Source organism: Onychostruthus taczanowskii, unplaced genomic scaffold, assembly GCF_017590055.1.
Source record: "Onychostruthus taczanowskii isolate IOZ18803 unplaced genomic scaffold, ASM1759005v1 scaffold22, whole genome shotgun sequence".
NCBI classification, from domain to species: domain Eukaryota; kingdom Metazoa; phylum Chordata; class Aves; order Passeriformes; family Passeridae; genus Onychostruthus; species Onychostruthus taczanowskii.
In genome coordinates, this window is record NW_024499462.1 from 8,920,491 (window position 1) to 8,939,684 (window position 19,194).

The following is a 19,194-nucleotide window of genomic DNA, read 5'->3' on the forward strand; positions in this document are numbered from 1 at the left end:
TCTATTTTGGTGTGACTATCTCAGTACTCATTACCATAACTCCTAGTTGCTTAGTCTTGGATATCAGGAGGGAGATCACTTACTTTTGTATAGCGTTCAGAATACCCCACATATACTGGTCAACCTCCAAGCCCTCCAAGAGAGCAGTTTTACTAAAAAGTAAAAAAAACAAACAAACAAAACAAACTTCATGTTAGAATATTGCAAGGGAAAGAATTATTTGGGGAAACAGTTTTAGTTCTACATCTACATTACCAGGATATTTACATCAAATAGATGAGATAAGGATACATCTACTTGTGTGTGTGTCTGCAAGCTGTTCACATTCTTTAAGTAATTTTTGTTAGTCAAATACACTGCAAATTTGAAGTATTTTCATACACAGCACATCTCTCCTGTGAACATCAGTTAGCACTATTTTTTTTTAATTAGATCTCTCTCTTTTTTTTGAGGTCCACAGTAATATGGCTGCAAAGCAACTAAGTGTTACAGCTATTCTACTTAAGATCAGCACAGATGGGGACAGAACAAAAAACTGGAAATGATTCAGCTATGTAGGCACTTAGATCTGAATGCAGGTGCTCATGCTCAGAGACACAGGACAAAAATTTAGCCTAGATGCATGAATACATGAATTAAGAAGGCACGATATCCAACTCTCGTGATATTTTTAGCCAAATGTAGACAACAGAAGAGATTTGGGCAGTTTGGAGAAAGCACTTGTGTGTTAGAGCACAGATCAAACATGGACAGTAATGGAAACAAGCTTGTCTCCAGCCTGCCATGTCCTCAGAACAGCCAGAATGGGCAATCCCCGCTGCTGTTTGTACCTAACACTGGCTGGCAGAGCAAGGACCCAACTGGAGACTTGTGCAGAGCCAGGGCCAGCTGTGACAGCCACAGCTGCTGGAGCTGAAGAGCCCTGGCTCCTCAGCTGAGGCTGGAACCCGCTCCCAACCCTGTGCATGGAGCACAGGAGGTGACAGACACTGAACCGGCCTGCAGACATTCTGCTGGTTTTTCTGCCCAGTTAAACACAGGGATGAACAGTCCACTTCCAAGTTTTTCTTCCATTTTTTCTGCATTACAGTAACTCATTGGTCAAAATAATAGCGTGAAATTATACCAAGGTATCCATCCCTCTTTCTCTCTAAGCAACAACTCCAGCTTTTGCTCCTTGGAAATTTTTTATTTATTTTTTTTTCAATTAGCCTTATTCTGGATTGCAGATATCTACTTTATCAATGTAAATATTTGAACCTCTTCTGAACCCTACACAACCCATGGATGATCTGTAATGAAATCTTGTGAGAAAATATCTTGTTGTATGTTTTTGAATTTCTAATAATCTAGGGTGGTAAAATATTGCAGGAATTCTCATTGGACTTTATGCTCTTTAAGAAAATGTGATATATAACCTTATCTCCTAGAACTTCCTTCTTCTCCCCTTCACGATCTTAAATATGATCTGAATTTGGCCAAATTGTGTACAACTGCATTTTATGTAGTATGGATGCACTTACTTGCATACTGGACACCGCCAAGTTCCTCTTTCACAGTTCAGTTGCAAGTAAGATTCCAGATCAAAGCACTAGGTATCAGAAAAAAAAAACAAAAGGAAAAAAACAAACCAGACAAAAGAAAAGGAAAATACTGTATTAAATGAAGCAGTTAGACAAAAGTAAAACTGACATGAAAGAAGCCTCCTAGCACTGAAAACTACACCAAACAGCTGACTTTTCTCCTCTCCATTAACCATACATACAGTTAGCTGTTGAGGCTTACAGACATAAATGCCATGTGTTAGGTGCTCCCACACCACAACCAGGCTGAGGGTACTGCACCAACACGTGGCTGAGGGAGCCCTGCCAGGCCCTGGCATCCACTCACTTGGACGTGCTTGCAGTCGTGACCCCTCGCCGGGAGCTGGATCCGCCGGAATGTGATTGGACACTTGAGAGACACTTTGATAGCAGTCTGCTCCACTCCATCTTCCCCGTTTAGTGTGGCATTGCCAGAGGAAGCTGCTACGCTGCTGAAGTTCCTCTTGACTGTTTAGGAAGAAGGTGGGTAGAGATGAGAGAAAGCACAAGTGTATTGTAAGTTCTAACACAGAAAGTGGAAATTTCTTCAACATTTAGGAAACTACTTCAACATAAAAGGGACAATTGAATGAACAATATACCCACACAGGTATCTTCTGTGTAATTTAGAACATTCTCCTGAACAGAAGAACAATCACATGTGCATATCAGCTATATTCTTAATCAAATTAAGTGCCGTACAAACACCAAAAGCAGCCCTACGCAAATAAAGAATTAATCTGTATCGGTGAGTGAAAAACAAATATGGGGGAAAATCAAGAGAGATTCACCTGGAATAGGACAGTCCTATTTAGGAACTAAGTTGTGTCCTTGAAACTTTGTTACCTCCACCCAAACAGCCATTCATCTATCCACACAGTGTTCTGCAAATTCCTTAAGTACACCTTAAGGTTATCAGTAAACAAGTAAATCTGGTGTAGAGACAGCTTATCACAACTGAACCTAGACATCCTGGAAAATCATCATCACCCCCAGAAAACACAAACTCACTCTTGGTGATACAATGTTCTGCTGGGAGGAGGCGTTTCTTTAGTAGACCTTGAAGTACAGAGCGAACCGATGGCCGGTGCACCAACTGCAACACGAACAAGTGCGACTGCAAGGAAACACCTTTTGTTAGGAAGAGAACCCAACACACAGGTTAAACGTTTGGGAGTGTTAAATGCACTCCAAAACTGAGCAGCACTCTTCCCTTGGACACTTGGTTTCTGTGAGAGCCTGAGGCTTAAACATAAAAAGCTGGTTCTGCTCTGCTGAGCACACACGCTCCCTTATGGATATTCTGCACACTGTGCAGTTGCTCCATGCTTAATGTATAGAAGGGCTTTAAAAAAGCAAGGATATTCTGCATTTTCTCCCTCCTTAATAGTCTGTATATGTACAGCTGATATATTAATCTCTGACTTCAGGGTTTATTTTTAAAACCCTGGACTGTCTGACACAGCCTAGCCTAGCAGCCTGCCCTCAGACTACGTTGGAAGTTGTGAAAACAATTTGCAACTGATGTGCCTGGAATCAGCTGAATCTTCTTACCCAACACAGAGCTTGTTGTGGATTCACAGGATGCTGACCCCTGCTCTTTGCCACCAGATAAATGACATTATGCAGGGAAACATCCGTGTGAAGTAAAGAAAAATGGGTGGATGGCTTCTTGTCAAAGTGCCTCACACCATGACCTTGTGAGAGCTAGCAGCTTGCTTTATTGTCAGTGACAAGAGAACAGTCAGAAGCTCAGACTGGATTTGCAGAACAGTATGCATTAAAAATACAGTACTCATCCCTGAGAGTAACTAACCCATGCAAAAGGAGAAAGGGGAAAGCTGAATGGTCTAGATTGCATCTTTGAATATGAGTTTTTCATTTGAAAAGGTGCAGAAAATTCATCACCAGTACTAACGTTGATGTTTTCACAACAAACCAAAAAGGGTTTAATACCCTGTGTAAATGAAATTAGTACCATCAACAGTCTTCATTGCAATCATCTACATCGACAGACTTCAGCCACCTCGTTACACAGGCATACATGAGATAAAACTCCCTTCCTCCCCTAGACCATGAACCCTGTCAGAGACATTGGAAGGACACCACTACATTCTGCAACAATTAAGCAGCAAAAATTTCCGTATTAGCACTCTGATGTGTCAACATCATTAAGTAAAAGCCTTACCAGAAAAAGGCCTGGAAAACAATGAGAGTAAGGCTCTTCCAGCTAAGGCAACATTTGCAGACTGCTCTAAACAGCAGAGTCAGCACCAGCAGCTGCAGCGTGAGCTCAGTGTACTTACACAACAGCACGCTGTGACTGTGATCTGGATGGTGTTCCTCCCTGGCTGGCAGACGTGCTTTAGGTGCAGAGGTTTATGGGATGTCTTGTTGTCACCACGTTCGATGGTAAGTGGGGTTGCATTCACGCTGACCTGGACTGAAGCTGGCCAGTTTGTGTTCATTTGTCTGTCTTCATGGTGATAGCACTTAAACTGCAATTCCAAGTCAGACCTGCACAACAACCAATAAATCTTCCTTTAACTTTGCTTTCACACTGCATAGGGCAATGGTTTTTATGCTAGGAACATTCTTCTTGATCAATCAGATTATTTTTCTTGAAATATTGCCATTAAGAATATAACACACTTCCTTCATAAAAGCCATAAACAAAAGCAAGTAATGATAAATTAATGATGCAAGCATGCCCCAAAGTTGTTCCCATTTTACACTTATAAAGGACTTTTCAAGGAAACATCTAAAACCTCTTTGCAAACCCAGACCATGTAGTGATCATGCAGAAAGAAGAATGTTAACATCAGGTAGGTCCTTCATGTGTTAGGAGTTAAGAATGAGAAAGCAATATGCTGCAGTGGGTTGTGCTTAAAGTCTGGATTCTTCACTACCTCAGAGCACTCAGAGAAGCATTTGAACGAATGCATGTCAGACAAAATACAAATGCAGCTAATCCTGCCTTAGAACAAGTAAATCAAATAAAATGGCTCCTATATATTACCCCCTACCAAAATCAGCTTTTGTGATTCTAAATTAACATGGCTGTGGACTAAACCTCTTCAATTTAGACCTTCTTTCAGGGCATGAATTCCTCCTACCTCCCCTATAATAACTTCCACTCACTATCTAGCTCCTCAGAAATTAGTTCTATAACACCTTCAAAATATGAAAAGGCTGAGATTAAGTTAATTAAAAATTAAGTGGGTAGACACTATGACTTTAGTTTCATAAATGTATGTTAACCTTGTGTTAGGAATGAGTAATTTCAAGAAGAAATTTAAAAGAACACAAAACTGAACTGTCAGAATTCTGCTGTTCATGACAGCAAAAGACAGCTCAAAGTTTATAGTGCTAACTTTAAAATCTATGTTCCTGAACAATCTATGTTGCCTGAAAGAAGCTATCCTTGTAAGATCCAACAGGAGCAGCTCATTCAGGAGATTAACACCCTAATTGCTGTTTTCCTTACAAAGACTTCAATCTGACTCAACATCATCTTTTCTGGATTTCAAAACATCAAGATTTAGCAGTGGACACAAACATGTGGGTTTTTTAAAAAGGAAGTTATAGAATACAAATTACCCGACCTTTCAACATAAGCCAACTACATGAAGTCTTTTCAGGCTTTTTTTCATTATTTTACTAACCATTTTCTGAAAGCTCACTGCAAGTTCCACTCAGTTTCTCACCTCAGGAGAGCACAGCACAGTGATCCAAACGTGGAGGGAACAAGCCTTGGTACCTCTGACACACAGCCCAAGCAGATGAGGTGAGCAGGCCTGCTGGGTGTCACAGCGGTGACAGAGCTCAGGAGAGCCTCGTGTCCTCAGCACACTGCGTCCCCACCACGGGACGTTCTTAACAACACAGCAGTGTGAAGACCAAACCAGCTTCAAGGAGACATTTTCCCTGCCTTCAACCTTTCTGTTTCTCGTAACCATGAAAAGTTCCCATGGGGACAAAAATACTTGCATTGCTATTCATTATGTGCGTACACGTGAGAGGCTTTGCCGAATATTTTAACTAGCAAAAAATATCAAGAATTGGCTCGGTTCCACCATTCTCTATAAAAACCAAAATCCATCCACACATGTGACTAATTCATTTTTCTGGCACCCATCCAGCCCTGAGCTTAATGTGAAATGACTTCATTACAGGACTATCCGTTCTCCCCACTATTAACAGGCTTTTCAAAACAGCAGACCTGAGCACAGTTTACCTATGAGTCTTCATTAAAACAAGTTTAAATAAAGGCTATGTGTTTGGTGAGCGAAGGAAGAAAGAAAGAACAGATATTAAGAAACAGCCTCATGCCTCAGTGCAGCACTATAAATCTACTGAATGAGCCAGCACAATCCCCAGTAGTGATTACTTATTAATAAGAACTGGCAAATAACTGCCAAAACTCCCTGTGCTGCGAGTACTCCACGATAATGAAATGCAAGTAAGCAGTAACTGACCTCATAGTTAGGTGTTAATTATTGGATGTGGTCTGCCTGCAACCTCCCTCCCTCCCAACCCCCAGGCTCCCTCAGGGCACAGGGGCACTGTGGTAGCAAGGACTCCTGCATCCTACATCAAGCCTCAGCTTTAGAGCCAGAGTCCGTCCCAGGCCAGGGAAATGAGCACATCTCTTTGCCCGCCTCACACTCTCCACAGCAGGAAAACACAAGTCACCAGTGGATTCCAGTGAATGGGACAAAGACCCTCACAGGAAAAGAAACCCCTGAAGTTACACCAGTAAACAACCGCCATGCAAGATCCCAAGCAACTAAGCAGCCTCCACAAGGCACACAGAAAGGCTCAGACAATGCTGTGGTTATTGTGGCTCAGCCAGGATAAACACAGAGACACTTTCTGAGAAAAAACGAACTAGGAGACAAAATTATTCTGTATTTTTTGAAAAGATATACATTTTCAAAAAAAATAAGGCTCTGATAGTCATTTAATCTAAGGCCCTTCCATGAACATTGTGCAATCAAAACACACCCTAGAATCATTTATACAGACCTACATTAAATACAGAAAAGTATCACCAAGGAAAAATATTCCTCTGTGCTGTAAATAAGAATTCACTGTAAGTGAAAACCAGAAGCCTTTGTATGAGGAAAGCTATGCTCTCACATTTCTGAGCTGTGCTTACTTGTGGAGTCAGAGAACAGGGGAATTTAGGAAGTTAGCTTCTGAAGTTTGGAGGATTTAAGCACTTGTCTTTCCAAATGATTTTACCAAGCCTCTAAACTGGGTCCTTACTCTTAGTGGGTTATTATTCATTATCAGATAAGTCTGCATTATTTAATTTAGGCATAAACTCTAAGAGCCCTGCAGAACTAACATTGCAGAGGTCACAAAGCACCTGGGACTTCAGATTTCTAGATGGAAGTTTGTAGTGCTGTGGGTCAGGGAAAACCACACTCCTGTTCCACCCAGAGCAGGAAGGATGCAATGGTGGCAGCGGTTTTTCAGACACTGCATGCTATGAGCTATCAGCAAGGACATGCAATACATCTTGTGAAACATTTTAGAACATGTTGTCTCTGGGAAATGACAGGTGAGGGTGCCTGCAAGTTGAAAGGACATTCTTCCTATCCAGGCTACAACTTTAGAAGTGAAATTCCTGCCAAACCTAAATACAGTGCCTCTGGCCTGCCACATGCTCAAGGGACGCAGGAGTCCCTCGCAGCAGGGCTGAGCTTACCTCCACATCAGCGTCTGGTGCACGGTGGGCCGCAGGTGAAAGACGTGGTTACTGACCGCCAGGTTGTGCTCCAGCCGGAAGGGCTCCAGGACAACCCCGTCTCTGACAGGGAACGTCAGGCGCAGCTCGTCGTTGTGGTTGGCTGGGATCGAAGAGGGAGAGAAAGCGTGAACTTTCCCTTTAGCATCTGCAGTGCAATAATAATGTGTATATTTATACGGAACAGTAACAAATTGCACAGTGAGCTGCTACGGGGTGGAACTTAGCAGGCTCACACACACACAAATACAATCAGAAGTAACTCTATCGTCTAACTGATACAAGTGACAAGGCTCAAACTGAGCCTCTTCTGTTGTCACCCACTTCACATTAGGGCCATAGCATTCCAGCCACCAACAGAAACCAGGCATGGCAAGAATTCTTGGTTTTTATTACAGGATAGGTTCTGTGTCCAAGCTTACTCTGTTGGCAGAAGACTGAAAACAAATCTCTTAATAATGTCAAACTGTGATAATGTTTGTTTTCCCTGCTTTGAACAGGGATCAACATTACCCAATTAGTTTCAACAGTTTCATCAGCTGAAACTATGTGATGACCAAAGACACTGGCATTCAATTACTATCTGAGCCCATAAGATGAGATTTTGAGGTAACTTACAGCTGATCTATGAAGTCCAAATGGCTTTAAATCCTGTGTTCTTGCCCAAATAATACTGCAGCCCATTTTCTTCTACTTGATTTTTCAGCTATCCTGAACTCCAGAGCTGCAAAGTGCTAATGCAGCAGCAGTTATTTTATAGAAAACATAAGGTTCTCCTAGCTCCCTAGTAAATGATAGCTCCTATTGTTCATCAGTCACTTCAAAACCTCAAACATCTCATGCTAGTATCCAGTCAGAGAGATCTTGTTATTCCTGACCTGTTCCCAGCCAAGTGTAGCTGTGATGTTGAGTGGCTTTGAAAGGAACATATATCAATTTCTGGCACAGTACTGAATATTCCTAAGAAGCCTGTATGGATCACAATAGAGACACTGCTATAAATATTCACATTTTATCCTACTCTGCAGTGTTGTTCAATGAATGGCTTTGCCCTTGAACAAAACAGATCAAATGGAAGTTCATACAATAAACAAGTCTACAAAGCACACACAACAAAACCCAAAATCAAGTGTTTTCTCCTCAGGAAGCGTATTAAAGGAATAATTCCGGAGTAAAATCCTTACAAGTATAACCTGGAAGAACTTTTCTGATATTCTATTTTAGAAGAGCATAGCAGTCTTTCTCTATTCTGTCAACTGGCTCAAGTGAGCCTACACTGTGCATGCCACCTATTACCACTTAACAACTCCAGCCTCTCCCAGAGCAGCAATCAGAGCTACTTTCCAGACTCTGAAATGTATGTGGCAGAGAACAGAGGAACAATAAACGACTGTGGGGGGCATTCTGTTGGCTACTCACTTGGAGGCGGTGGTAAAGCATTGATATTTGGTTTAATGTCAGGTGGGAATGGTGGTTTGACATCCTGGTTAGGTGACAGGTATGGAGGAATATTGCTCCCTGGTGTCATGGGTGGCGTGGGGTTTCCTGGAACAGGTGAATGAGGGTAATTTGCCACAGGTACAGGCCTTGATGGCTAGAAAATAAATAACATCACATTGTTATTGCAGCCTTGAAATAAGAACAATAAGCCTTGTGAACAGCACTGTTAGCAAATATCAAAGACAACAGACAAGGGAGGGAGGCCCCTCTGTTTCTGGAGAAGTAACCACAGGATGTCCCATGAGGCCTTCAGGGATAAGGCACACTAGGAGAGCAAAGCAGGAACTGAAACCAGCAGACCAGCCAGCTTCACTCAGGCAATGACCAGATACAAGCAAGCCTGCTAAAAGGTTTACTGTGTTCCTCCGAATGCTCTCTTTCCAAAACCAACCAGGCATTTGCTTTAGTTTTTCCACTGTGCCACAGCCCACCCAGCCCTTTGTATCCCTCTGCCTTCCTCCCAAAATAGCCCAGTGCACAGAAGCCTACACACAAAAAAAAAAAAAATAGAAATCCAAAGACACACAATTAGCCTGTCTGTGTCCTTTTTACAACCATCTATCCTTTCTTCCACCCTCGTTCAACTCCTCTACTCAGAATTAAAGCTCTGGGGGTCAAGGGGTGTTTTTTATTCTGTGCACCTACAGCTTGATTCTGTTCCTAGTTTGCTGCTAGCTAAGACAAACTGGTAGAAAAAGAACAGTTAAGTATGAATAGTAGCTATGTATTAAAACACCTTTGGTTTAGTTTCTTATAATTAAGGGGGTGGTTACAGCCAACAGAATAAACCAATAACCCTGATGTGAAGGAAGCTGACATTAAACAAAACTGCAGCTGCATGGCTCATGTACCATAAGCAGAAACACAGGAGAGCGTCAGAAAACAAAAATCTTTACAGACAGCCCAAGCACTGTGACTTCAAACCTGATTGTGTATCTAAATGCTGCTCTGCTAACCTAAGATACTTGAGACTTAAACATTCCAGTTTCCAGCCGTCTTTGGTTTTTATATTTGACACACACAGTTACTATCTGCACATTCACTACAGTTCAAAGGTTCAGGTTTTGTCTGTTTAATTTTCCTACTAACCAGGATAATCTGCCTTTTTAACAAGATCTCTTTTTTCCTAACTGTTTCCAGACCAGTCAATATTTAAATACAATATAGGGGATAGATTGTAAAGAAATTCCCTGTCAGAAGTATCTGGCAAACAAAAAACTTAAACCCCATCTAAAATAAATGTACATAAAAAATATTTAAAAATCTGTCACTTAAAAACTTGACAGAGATCTTCTGCAGTTACTTTAGCATAAGTGACGGCCCTGGAATTATTATATAGAGGATTTGTCTGTTCCTCACGTTCTTCCTGACAGTGAACTGCAAAAGCTGCCATGATCCAACAGGCATTCCTTTGGGTACCACAGTGGACAGCATAGTTGCACACAGAACAGATGCTCTACAGAAAAGGGTTTTGCTTTCCCTCTTTTTTTAATGGTGTTTTCTACATGGATCACACCAAACAATTCCAACTCAACAACAATGTGCAACTCAGATTCTTTCAGCCTACATTCAAATACAGAATGTAGTACAGATACTTCAACAGCTAATGCTTTAAGCAGGTCACAAGATTAAAGGTCCTCCTCATTTTTATACTCACTGGAGTACCTGTGTGCAATAGATCATTTTGTGTGCATTTCAATGGCGGCAAACCTCAGCAGGCCCTCAGCACAACCCCAGTTTGGAGAACACAAAGTGCTCAAGATCTACCCATAAACAGGTTTTAGGCAACATTTTAACAACTCTAGCTCTTGCCCAAAACAAGCAGCACAGAGGGAAAAGACTGAGAAAAAAGGAGGAAGGGGTTGGAAAACACACAGAAACTTCAGTTCAAAGATGAAACCTACAGCTGGAACATCCTTTAAGTTTGGCCTGGCTTAATCCAACAGTGACCACTGTAGGTCCAAAACTGGACTGCTGCAATGTGGAACTTGTTTATTACAAATTTCCATACTTGCATTCTTGCAGGGGACCACGAATAGGTGAAAACATTACACCTGAATCCCATTAGGAACTTCTTTTTACAAGCTATTTTTAAAGCAAACCAAACATTTTCTTGTAAAAGCCTCTAATGAGCTGCAGCAACATTCAATTTTCTTTATGAACTGCTCTGAAGTTGCAATGCAACTTGACTGATTGACTTGATTCTGTGATACCCAAAACACTAGTAAAAACGTGGTGGTTTTTTTTCTCTTTCCCTTAACTACATCAAAGCAGTATCTATGAAACCATTAGCGTGACTTCATTAATAAATGGCCACCAGAACAAAACAAGATGATAATCTCAGAATTCCTACCTTGTAATACTGCCCCATGTTGACTGTTGGAGGAGGGTACTGCCCTGTGTTTTGCTGGCTTGGCATCCTCTGTCCAGGATAGTTGGGAGATGTGAGGGGTCTCGGAGGGTTGGGAGTGGGGTACTGACCAGGCTGGTTTGGAAACTGGCTATTTGGTCCATACTGCTGGTTTCCATAATTCGGCTGTTTCAGGGATGCAAGAAGACAAAGCCATGTTTCATGCAAGCAGCTTTCTTGTAGGGATTATTAGCATACATTCAGAAGCACAGTCAAAACAAAAGCCCTTCAGATGAATACTTCTTAAAAGCACAAAAATCTTCAGAAAAAAAGGTAAAAAAGACACATGCACTCAGCCTTGTAACACTGTCCAAGGGCACTGTGCTTGAAGAAACCAGAATTACAACCAGATGCAGAATTTCACAAAATTTCTGTGTTTTTACAAGTGCTACCACACCCGAGCCTAGGGCTCCTTTTTCAGATGTAGAATGGAAGCACAAAAAGAAAAAGTTAAACAAAAAAAAAACCTGGAAGGGACAAGAGCACAGATGATGTGTTGTCCATGCCTGCCTTTTCAACCCAACTGCTCTGCTGGCCTCTTGCCAGAGTGTTCAGCAATACTTTAACAACTAAAGAGAAGTTCTTACTGGTCATAAGCACTTTGCTAGTGCTAGCTAGGACTGCCCTTTCGGAATTGAAGTAATGAAAACTGGAACTCCAAAGGTAGTAGAATGTCAATTTGAAAAATAAACTTAATGACGAGACATTTCCATAAATGAATCCTACAATAAACAATAGGCAAACAATCTGCAAAATTCCAGCCCATCAATCACGCAACATTTATAGCACCATTCAGATCTGACTTGCTGGAAACATGAACATATTCACTTACAATGAAAAACCTGATTCTGAACAGCAAAAAGAGATTTAAAGTCATCCTTAAAATACAAAACCTGAAAAATCACGTGAACAAGCCACATTTTGTGTTTTCTTAACTTACTTGTAATTAAGTTCTCCTAAGAGAAGCAACTCCTGTAAAAGCGCATCCCTTTTTATTTCTGATTAGTTTTTTATTTAGAAAAAAAAGACAGTTTGCAGACCAGGAAAGAAACATAGCACTGTAGAGTAGGCAAAAATGTTTTCTGTATTTTCTGCATGCCACGGTCTTCTTTGCTGTGCATTTTCTATAAACTCTTAGTACCATAATTATTGTCAGGGCAGTATCACAACATTCAGAGCTCTACACCTGATGCTCAAGTCTCAGCTGAATACAGAATTTCACCAGGAAATGATCTCTGAAGCTACTAAGTGATGGCTAGATTTGTAAAAACATTTAGGTGTATGGAGATGCTGGGAGCTGCTGGAATTCTAAAAAGCTTCTACTGCCCAGTTCATACAAACTCGAAGAATAAAACACACTGGTGCTTTTAAATTCCAAAAGCTCTTTTGCCTACATCTTTGGTTGTCTAAATTTCTCTAAAAACTTGACCCTAAGTGTTTTGCCTTGTCATAACACAAGTCAATGGCAATGTACTTTTGCCTATAAAGCCATGCAGATCTCCTGTAGCAGCATGGGACCTTATCACACTCCACAGAAGCTGGTATTAGACAAATGCTGACAGAGAGGGATTTGAGTTCAACATTATTTATATTCATCGTAGAGACTATGAAAATCAACACTCAAAAAGCTTGGAAAGCAACTGTTCTCTAAAAAATGACTGCTATTACTACTGGTGTTACAGTACAACATCTGTGCTGTATTTAATTAAAAAAATAAAACCGTCCAAGAAAACGCAGATCAGATATCTACTGGGCTAAAATGAAGTATTTCACCCTCAGTGTCTCTTTTAAGTTGCCACATTAAAAGACTCCACTCATGTGATGGAACCCTGCTTAAGATTTATGAAGTCAGGATGAGAATCTTAGAATGATATTCTGGTCTGGGCCTTTCTTGGACTTAACGACCATCATATGGACTAACATAGCAAGGGTCAACCTGAATACTGTAGAAGCTAAAAACAAAGAGCTGCTCCTGCTAATATTTTAATGGCTACACTCCTGCACTGTGTTTCAAGGCTGGAACAAAGATGCACCTATCTTAGAGGGATGTGCACCACACATTACCCAGGTATGTTGCAACTTGCAGTCAAAGGAACGGTGTACACAGAAGATAATTTCTTTTCTTACCTCTCCTGGGTATGGTCTCTTTATGCCCTGTATAGGCAAAGACTGGGGCCGTGGGCCTGGGTAGGCCTGCTGAGGCATCCTCTGCCCGTGGGTGCTGAAGGGGCTCATTCCAGGAGGCCGAGGCTGGTTCATGCCCATGGGTGGCCCACTCATGCTGGAAGGTGTCATTCCTGCTCCCATGCTTGCTGGGTTCATGTTGCCTGGCATAGAAGCAGGACCACGAGGACCAGGCTGGTTCATAAACTGGTTGTTGTAAGCCTGAGTTGGACCCATCTGGAAAGAGGAACAAACCTTCAACGGAAGAAGAAGAAAAAAAAAAAAAGAATAAAATGCGACATGCATTTACATAATGGGAAGAGGGAGCTGAACATGCTTTTGGGGAAGGGAAGAAGGGGAGGATTTATGTCGCATTTTCCTTCAACGTTCTCTAACATTTGATGGGCGGTGAAGTTATTTATAATAAAAATCCAATTGTAATTGTAAGAGACGTAAGAACAGAAGACAGATGTAAGCCTAAGTGAGAAATTAATTGTTTCAACTGGCTGGTCTAGCACTGTAAGGTAACAGGTTAGGATGTTGGCTGTGCAAAAAAAGCACAACACTACAGTTTCTGAGACCTGGTGCTTTTTATCACCTGGCATATGGACTCTCATACTTCAGAATTGAGAAAAGTAAAAAAGGTAAGGAGGAAAAACCTGAATTGACCAAGCCCTTGTTTATTTTAAGAAAAAAAATTATTCCATGATGTCATAACATGCTAGAAGTTATGGATCACTGGAAATGCATGTCTCACATAGCTGCCCATATAGACAACATTATTACAAACCAAACCTCTCTTCTATTGTTGTTTCCCTGTTTGAAGGGAAATAACTAACCAAAATAAACAATTGTTAGCAAAATAAACAATTGTACAAGAGCTACAAAACCTATTGCAAGATTCTAGAACATTTCACTAGGTACTCAAATTTAGACGGCTGGCAAAGACAGTCCTAATGTATCACGTCAAATGCAGCTGTAACTGAGAAATCTCCCATTTTTTTAAGAGGCAACCCTTAAGCTACAAAATACAGTTAGGCAAGTTTTACTGGGAAAAACACAGGGACTGACTCATACCTACATACACACATTCCAGCAGTTTCTCATCAGCATTTCTAACCATGCTCATGCACCAAAAAAAGGAAAAAAATACAGCAGGCACCCTAACAAACACAACAGTGAGAAGGACAGCCAATTCCCTGTAATGGCCCAGATCAGGCAGGTATGAAGACATAAAGGTTACTCTCTTACCGGTCCATACTGGTTCATGTCCTTATTCTGTGTCTCCTGAAGGGCTGCCACAGTGGCTGTAGCTGTAGCTGTTGCTGTAGCAGCTGCAGCTGCAACTGCAGCAGCGGCAGCAGCTGCAGCTGGCTGGGTGAAATCAGCTGGTGGCCTGGTGTGGGGGGGAATCCCCATTCCTGCAGGGGTATTTGGGCCTCCAGGGTAACTAAGAGGGAAGAAGAGAAAGGAGGAGAGAATTAAGAGGTGCCTGGTGGATTTTGTTTTGAATGTTGGCGTGATCCTCGCCTGGAACTATTCCAAAAGCACCTATCAATGACTAATGAAAGCCAGTAGGCCAGGTAATTAGGCATGTACAGGAGATATGGAATGCATCTACAGGTTTCACCTGCCACCCAGGTGCAACAGCCATAGGGCTGCCACTGGGATTGCAAGGCATTGCCAGCAGTCATTCTGGGGGCAGTGAACTTTGCAGCTCTGTAGCTTCCTGCAAAGTAGAGCTGAACTCCTGAAAGTAAATGCTCTGTTCCTCAGCAGTGTAGGGGCACAGGAGCAGGAACAGAGAACTTCCTCCAAGACAGCACATTAATCTGCCTCAGTGGTGAATTATGGCAAGTGTTCAAGATATCATAAAAGCATTTCTTTCTGAACCTTAGCAGAAAGGCCAGGAGTGACCCAATGCAATCGACTCCACTGGATCCCAGTGTGTGCTCTGCAGCTCCTGCCCATCTCTTCTATTGATCCTCAGCTAAAACAAGCCAAGCCAAACCATGCCTTTCTCATTTCAAGTTATCAAGTATCTTTATAAATATCGGCCAATATACTGTGCCCATTTTAGAGATGCTAATGCAAAGCTGAAAAAACTTTTTAGCTTGTTCAAGGTCACTCAGTAGACAAGTGGCAGAGACGAAGGAAGAGATAAACTCTCTCTCTCTGAGTCCCAAGCTAATAATCTACACACTAGACTGCCTATGCTAGCAGCAGCAGTCTCTTCTCTAGCCTTTGCACTGGCACCATAATAGTGGTTTCAGTTAAGTGCCCTCACCATCCCTGTTTACAAAGGATAGACACAGAAAGTCATCATGTAACTCATGCCAGGCTATTACTTTTGGATTATATGACTAATGCAGTATTTATTTTCCCAAAATAAATACACAACACAACCATATTTTTTAATAAACATCTTCATTACCAATTCTTTTCAAATTCCTGCTGTGGAGTAAGTCTTTGGGCAGAAATATTCTGCTGCACAGCAAACTACTTTGCCCAGTACCCAAGCTTACTCCTCCATATGCACATAGAAATTATACCATCAATACCTTTCACATCCTGGCCTTACTAAATGTTAATCATTCCTAAGCCTGTGGTCTGTTTAACAATCTCTCTTAATTAAAACTTTATTTTGGGGGTTTATTAGAGCTAATTGATTGACCTAAGCCATTTCCATTTACTGTGATGAATTTCTTTGCAGTTTGGGTAGCTGACTTCCAAAGCTGTAAAAGCAGTGTGTGCTTTGGTTAACCAGCAAAAAATAGCTACTGAAACTTTATATACTTAAAATAAGCCCATGACACTTCTGCCAGGTCACTAAAACAAGCTTGATCAAGTATTTATATCTATTTTCCACCTCAGAGAAGTAACTCTTACCTGCCACCGAAACCTCCACTTCCAGGATAATTGGGTCGCCCATACATGCCCTGCTGTATGTATGGCTGAGTGGAGCCTGCCTTGGCTGAAAATTGTTGCTGCTGTCCAGCAAACTGAGGGGAATTGATTCCAGGGTTGCTGGTTGTCATCCCAGAAGCCATGGGATTTCCTGCTGGGTTCATAGGGTTGTTAGCATTTGCCATTGGATTTCCCAGCACCTGCAAGAAGGAACACGAGAGTAAGAGGCTGTACCTTGAACTACTTCAAGCAAATTAAATTGATTTGCTGCGGTTGTTAAATTAAAACATAACCACCTGTACTCCGAACTCTAATGAGCACAGACCTCATTGACATCTAGGGGCACATTCCTGGTGGTTTCTACTTTTGCCATTTCCAAACAAACAGGTGATTTTCAACTAGATGGAACCCAAATGAATATGCTTATTAAAAAAGTTTATTACAAAGACCTGCTATAACCATGCTGTGACCATTCATCTGACTACAAGAAAGGACATAGCTTCTTTTGGGGGGTGGGGGGTGTGAGGGGGTGAGACCTTTTTTGTTTGTTTAGTTGGTTGGCTGGCTTCTTCAATGCAGGACTTTGAAGTAACTTGGAAGTAGTCAGTCCCAATGGCACAATGCAAAGGGTACTACAGATAGAAAAACTGTGAAAGAACATATTTCAGTAGTTTAACCTATTCTTGACTCCCTAAGTAGTGTACAAAAGTCTATTGATTGTTTTTATTGCTTCTTATAAAAGAGTCCTCTGTTCTCTGTATAAAAGGGCTTGTTTAAAGGATTTTTTTCCCCAAATTGCTGATTTCTACAGCGATGTAAGTGTGTCTGTCCATGGATCATCTGCATAAGATTTCCTGAAAAGTCTCCTACTTGGAAAGAAACTCAGATTTTTGCAGAAGACTAACTCAGCAGCTTCAGGTATTTGAGAAAAGGAATTGGTGAACCCAGCTCATTCCTTTCCCTCAAAGAGCACAAAGACTTACATGAAATCCTGACATTCATTTCAATCTGCTCTGAATAGCTATAACCAAGCTTCATGTTCCAGAGTTTCACTGCTCCTTTGCAGTGACTCTGAAGAAGAATTTTCTTTCTTCATCCAAGAGATTTTTTTCCTTCTATTGCATACTCCTCTGAAGTACCACAAAGAGTTCAAGTAACATTACAGTACTCTTATGACAGAACAAAACTCTGAGTGTTTTTACATCTTTCCTTTTGCCTTTTTAAGAGTAAAAGAAACTATATTTGCATTTTCTGACCAGTATATAGACCAACATGTTTACTCAGGTATTTCTCTCCCAGATGGGATACCTTTTCTTTTAAGGTGTTAAAGAAATCAACAGTCATAGAACACATTGTAGATCCTGTAACTGTTTCCTCTTCTTGTTCCATTGAATAAAGATTTTAGCATAACCAATGCTTACATAACTGCCATGTGAGTATCTATATGACTTGGCCTCTGAATAATTTCTTTTTCAAATGGCTTCTTCTATTATGATTTCATTTTTTTCTTACCAAAATTAAAATAACAAAAAAAATCCTCAGAAAATTTTGAATGGGATCTAACACCATTTGGTTTGAAAAAAGCAGAAAAGGCAGGTTAGATTTATGTACCATTTGCACTCATTAAAAATAGTGATGTGTTTTTTGAGCTTTTCACCTATGGTGTAAGCAAAGGCCAGATTGTCTGCATGCTTAATTTGTACCACATCCCTGGGAGTGCACACTATCACAAATAATTGGTAACTTCTTCATAAAAGCTGCTTCTTTTTATATAGTATAATCCAATGTACAAACACAGAAGAAAAAGAGAGTTAAGAGTGGAGAGAACCAAATGAAAATCCAGGAAGTATGGCTCTCACCTGGGAGCCAAGAGCCCGCACTTGTGCTCCAATGCATACTGAAACATTTTTGCAAAGTTAGACAGCACAAACAGGAGAGACTGGAAAGAACACAGCCTAAAATTGGTAGTTAGCAACTCAGTGTGGGGTAGGCTTGGCACTGAATTTCACCAGTCCAGAAGTACAACACAAGCCCAGGTAAAAACAACTATCATTCAGTGAATCTAGCTAGCATGTTTAATAGAACACATTCAATCTGAATTCCCAAGAGGTTTGGGGTTACCCCAATCCCATGCTTTTTGTGAAACCACGTAGTGTAAAATATGAGGTAAATCCAAGCCTGACATTTGCCTGCAGCCAAAGGAATGAATGACTCGAGCTCTCAGACTCCTCTTGCTCAGTGCCACCAAAGAGGACATGACAGGGAAAATAATGCATCATATACAACAAAGACAGACCCTGCTATTGATCCCAAGAGGATTTTCCAAAATACCTTCTATTTTACAAACATTAGCAGAAATGCATATCTAGAGGGAAGGAGGCATAAAAATGGAGCTTACCTGGCTTTGAGAGGTGTTAGTCACACCCCATACTGTGGTGACCACTGACAAAGAGCCTGGAGGCTGGTTGGTATTTTGTTGCCAGGGAACAGAATCATAAGGGAAAGACCCATCACTGCAAAAAAAAAAAAAAAAGTTCAAGAGGGTGAGATTTCAGAAGTTTAAACTGTGGCAAATTGCTGATGGTGACAAAGGAATTAACGTCTGACATTACCTTAACTCTCCACTCTTCCTCCGCTATTAGCTTAGTATTCTCAGAGGCATGAAGTTTCTTTAACAGCAATGTGATTGTATCAAACCACACAGAACGAATGAATTCCTTAACTATACTGAAGTACAGGGCTTTTACCACAAAAAGATCTGTTAGCAGTGAAAGTCCAAGTAAATTCAGGGGCAGAGTTTCAAACAAGGACACTAAGTTACGCAGAAGCACGTTTTTTTTTTTTTTTTTTTTTTTTTTTTTTTTAATTTTTCTATA

At 41.0% G+C, this 19,194-nt stretch overlaps 1 protein-coding gene across 8 annotated transcripts in view; it reads right to left on the reverse strand.

Annotated features, from left to right (window-relative positions):
- ZMIZ1 (zinc finger MIZ-type containing 1) overlaps positions 1–19,194 on the reverse strand; it is a 340,912-nt gene that overhangs the window by 17,550 nt on the left and 304,168 nt on the right. For 5 of the 8 annotated variants that reach the window (XM_041404841.1, XM_041404839.1, XM_041404840.1 and 2 more), the window contains 12 exons: positions 18,717–18,831; positions 16,301–16,518; positions 14,663–14,861; positions 13,376–13,666; positions 11,192–11,374; positions 8,758–8,932; positions 7,300–7,486; positions 3,890–4,100; positions 2,595–2,700; positions 1,891–2,051; positions 1,524–1,591; positions 84–152 (listed from right to left, as the gene is read on the reverse strand). In XM_041404841.1, coding sequence (XP_041260775.1) covers positions 84–152; positions 1,524–1,591; positions 1,891–2,051; positions 2,595–2,700; positions 3,890–4,100; positions 7,300–7,486; positions 8,758–8,932; positions 11,192–11,374; positions 13,376–13,666; positions 14,663–14,861; positions 16,301–16,518; positions 18,717–18,831 — 1,983 coding nt within the window. The remainder of the gene's footprint in view (positions 1–83; positions 153–1,523; positions 1,592–1,890; positions 2,052–2,594; positions 2,701–3,889; positions 4,101–7,299; positions 7,487–8,757; positions 8,933–11,191; positions 11,375–13,375; positions 13,667–14,662; positions 14,862–16,300; positions 16,519–18,716; positions 18,832–19,194) is intronic. The other 3 variants (XM_041404846.1, XM_041404842.1, XM_041404843.1) reach the window with 3 other exon arrangements.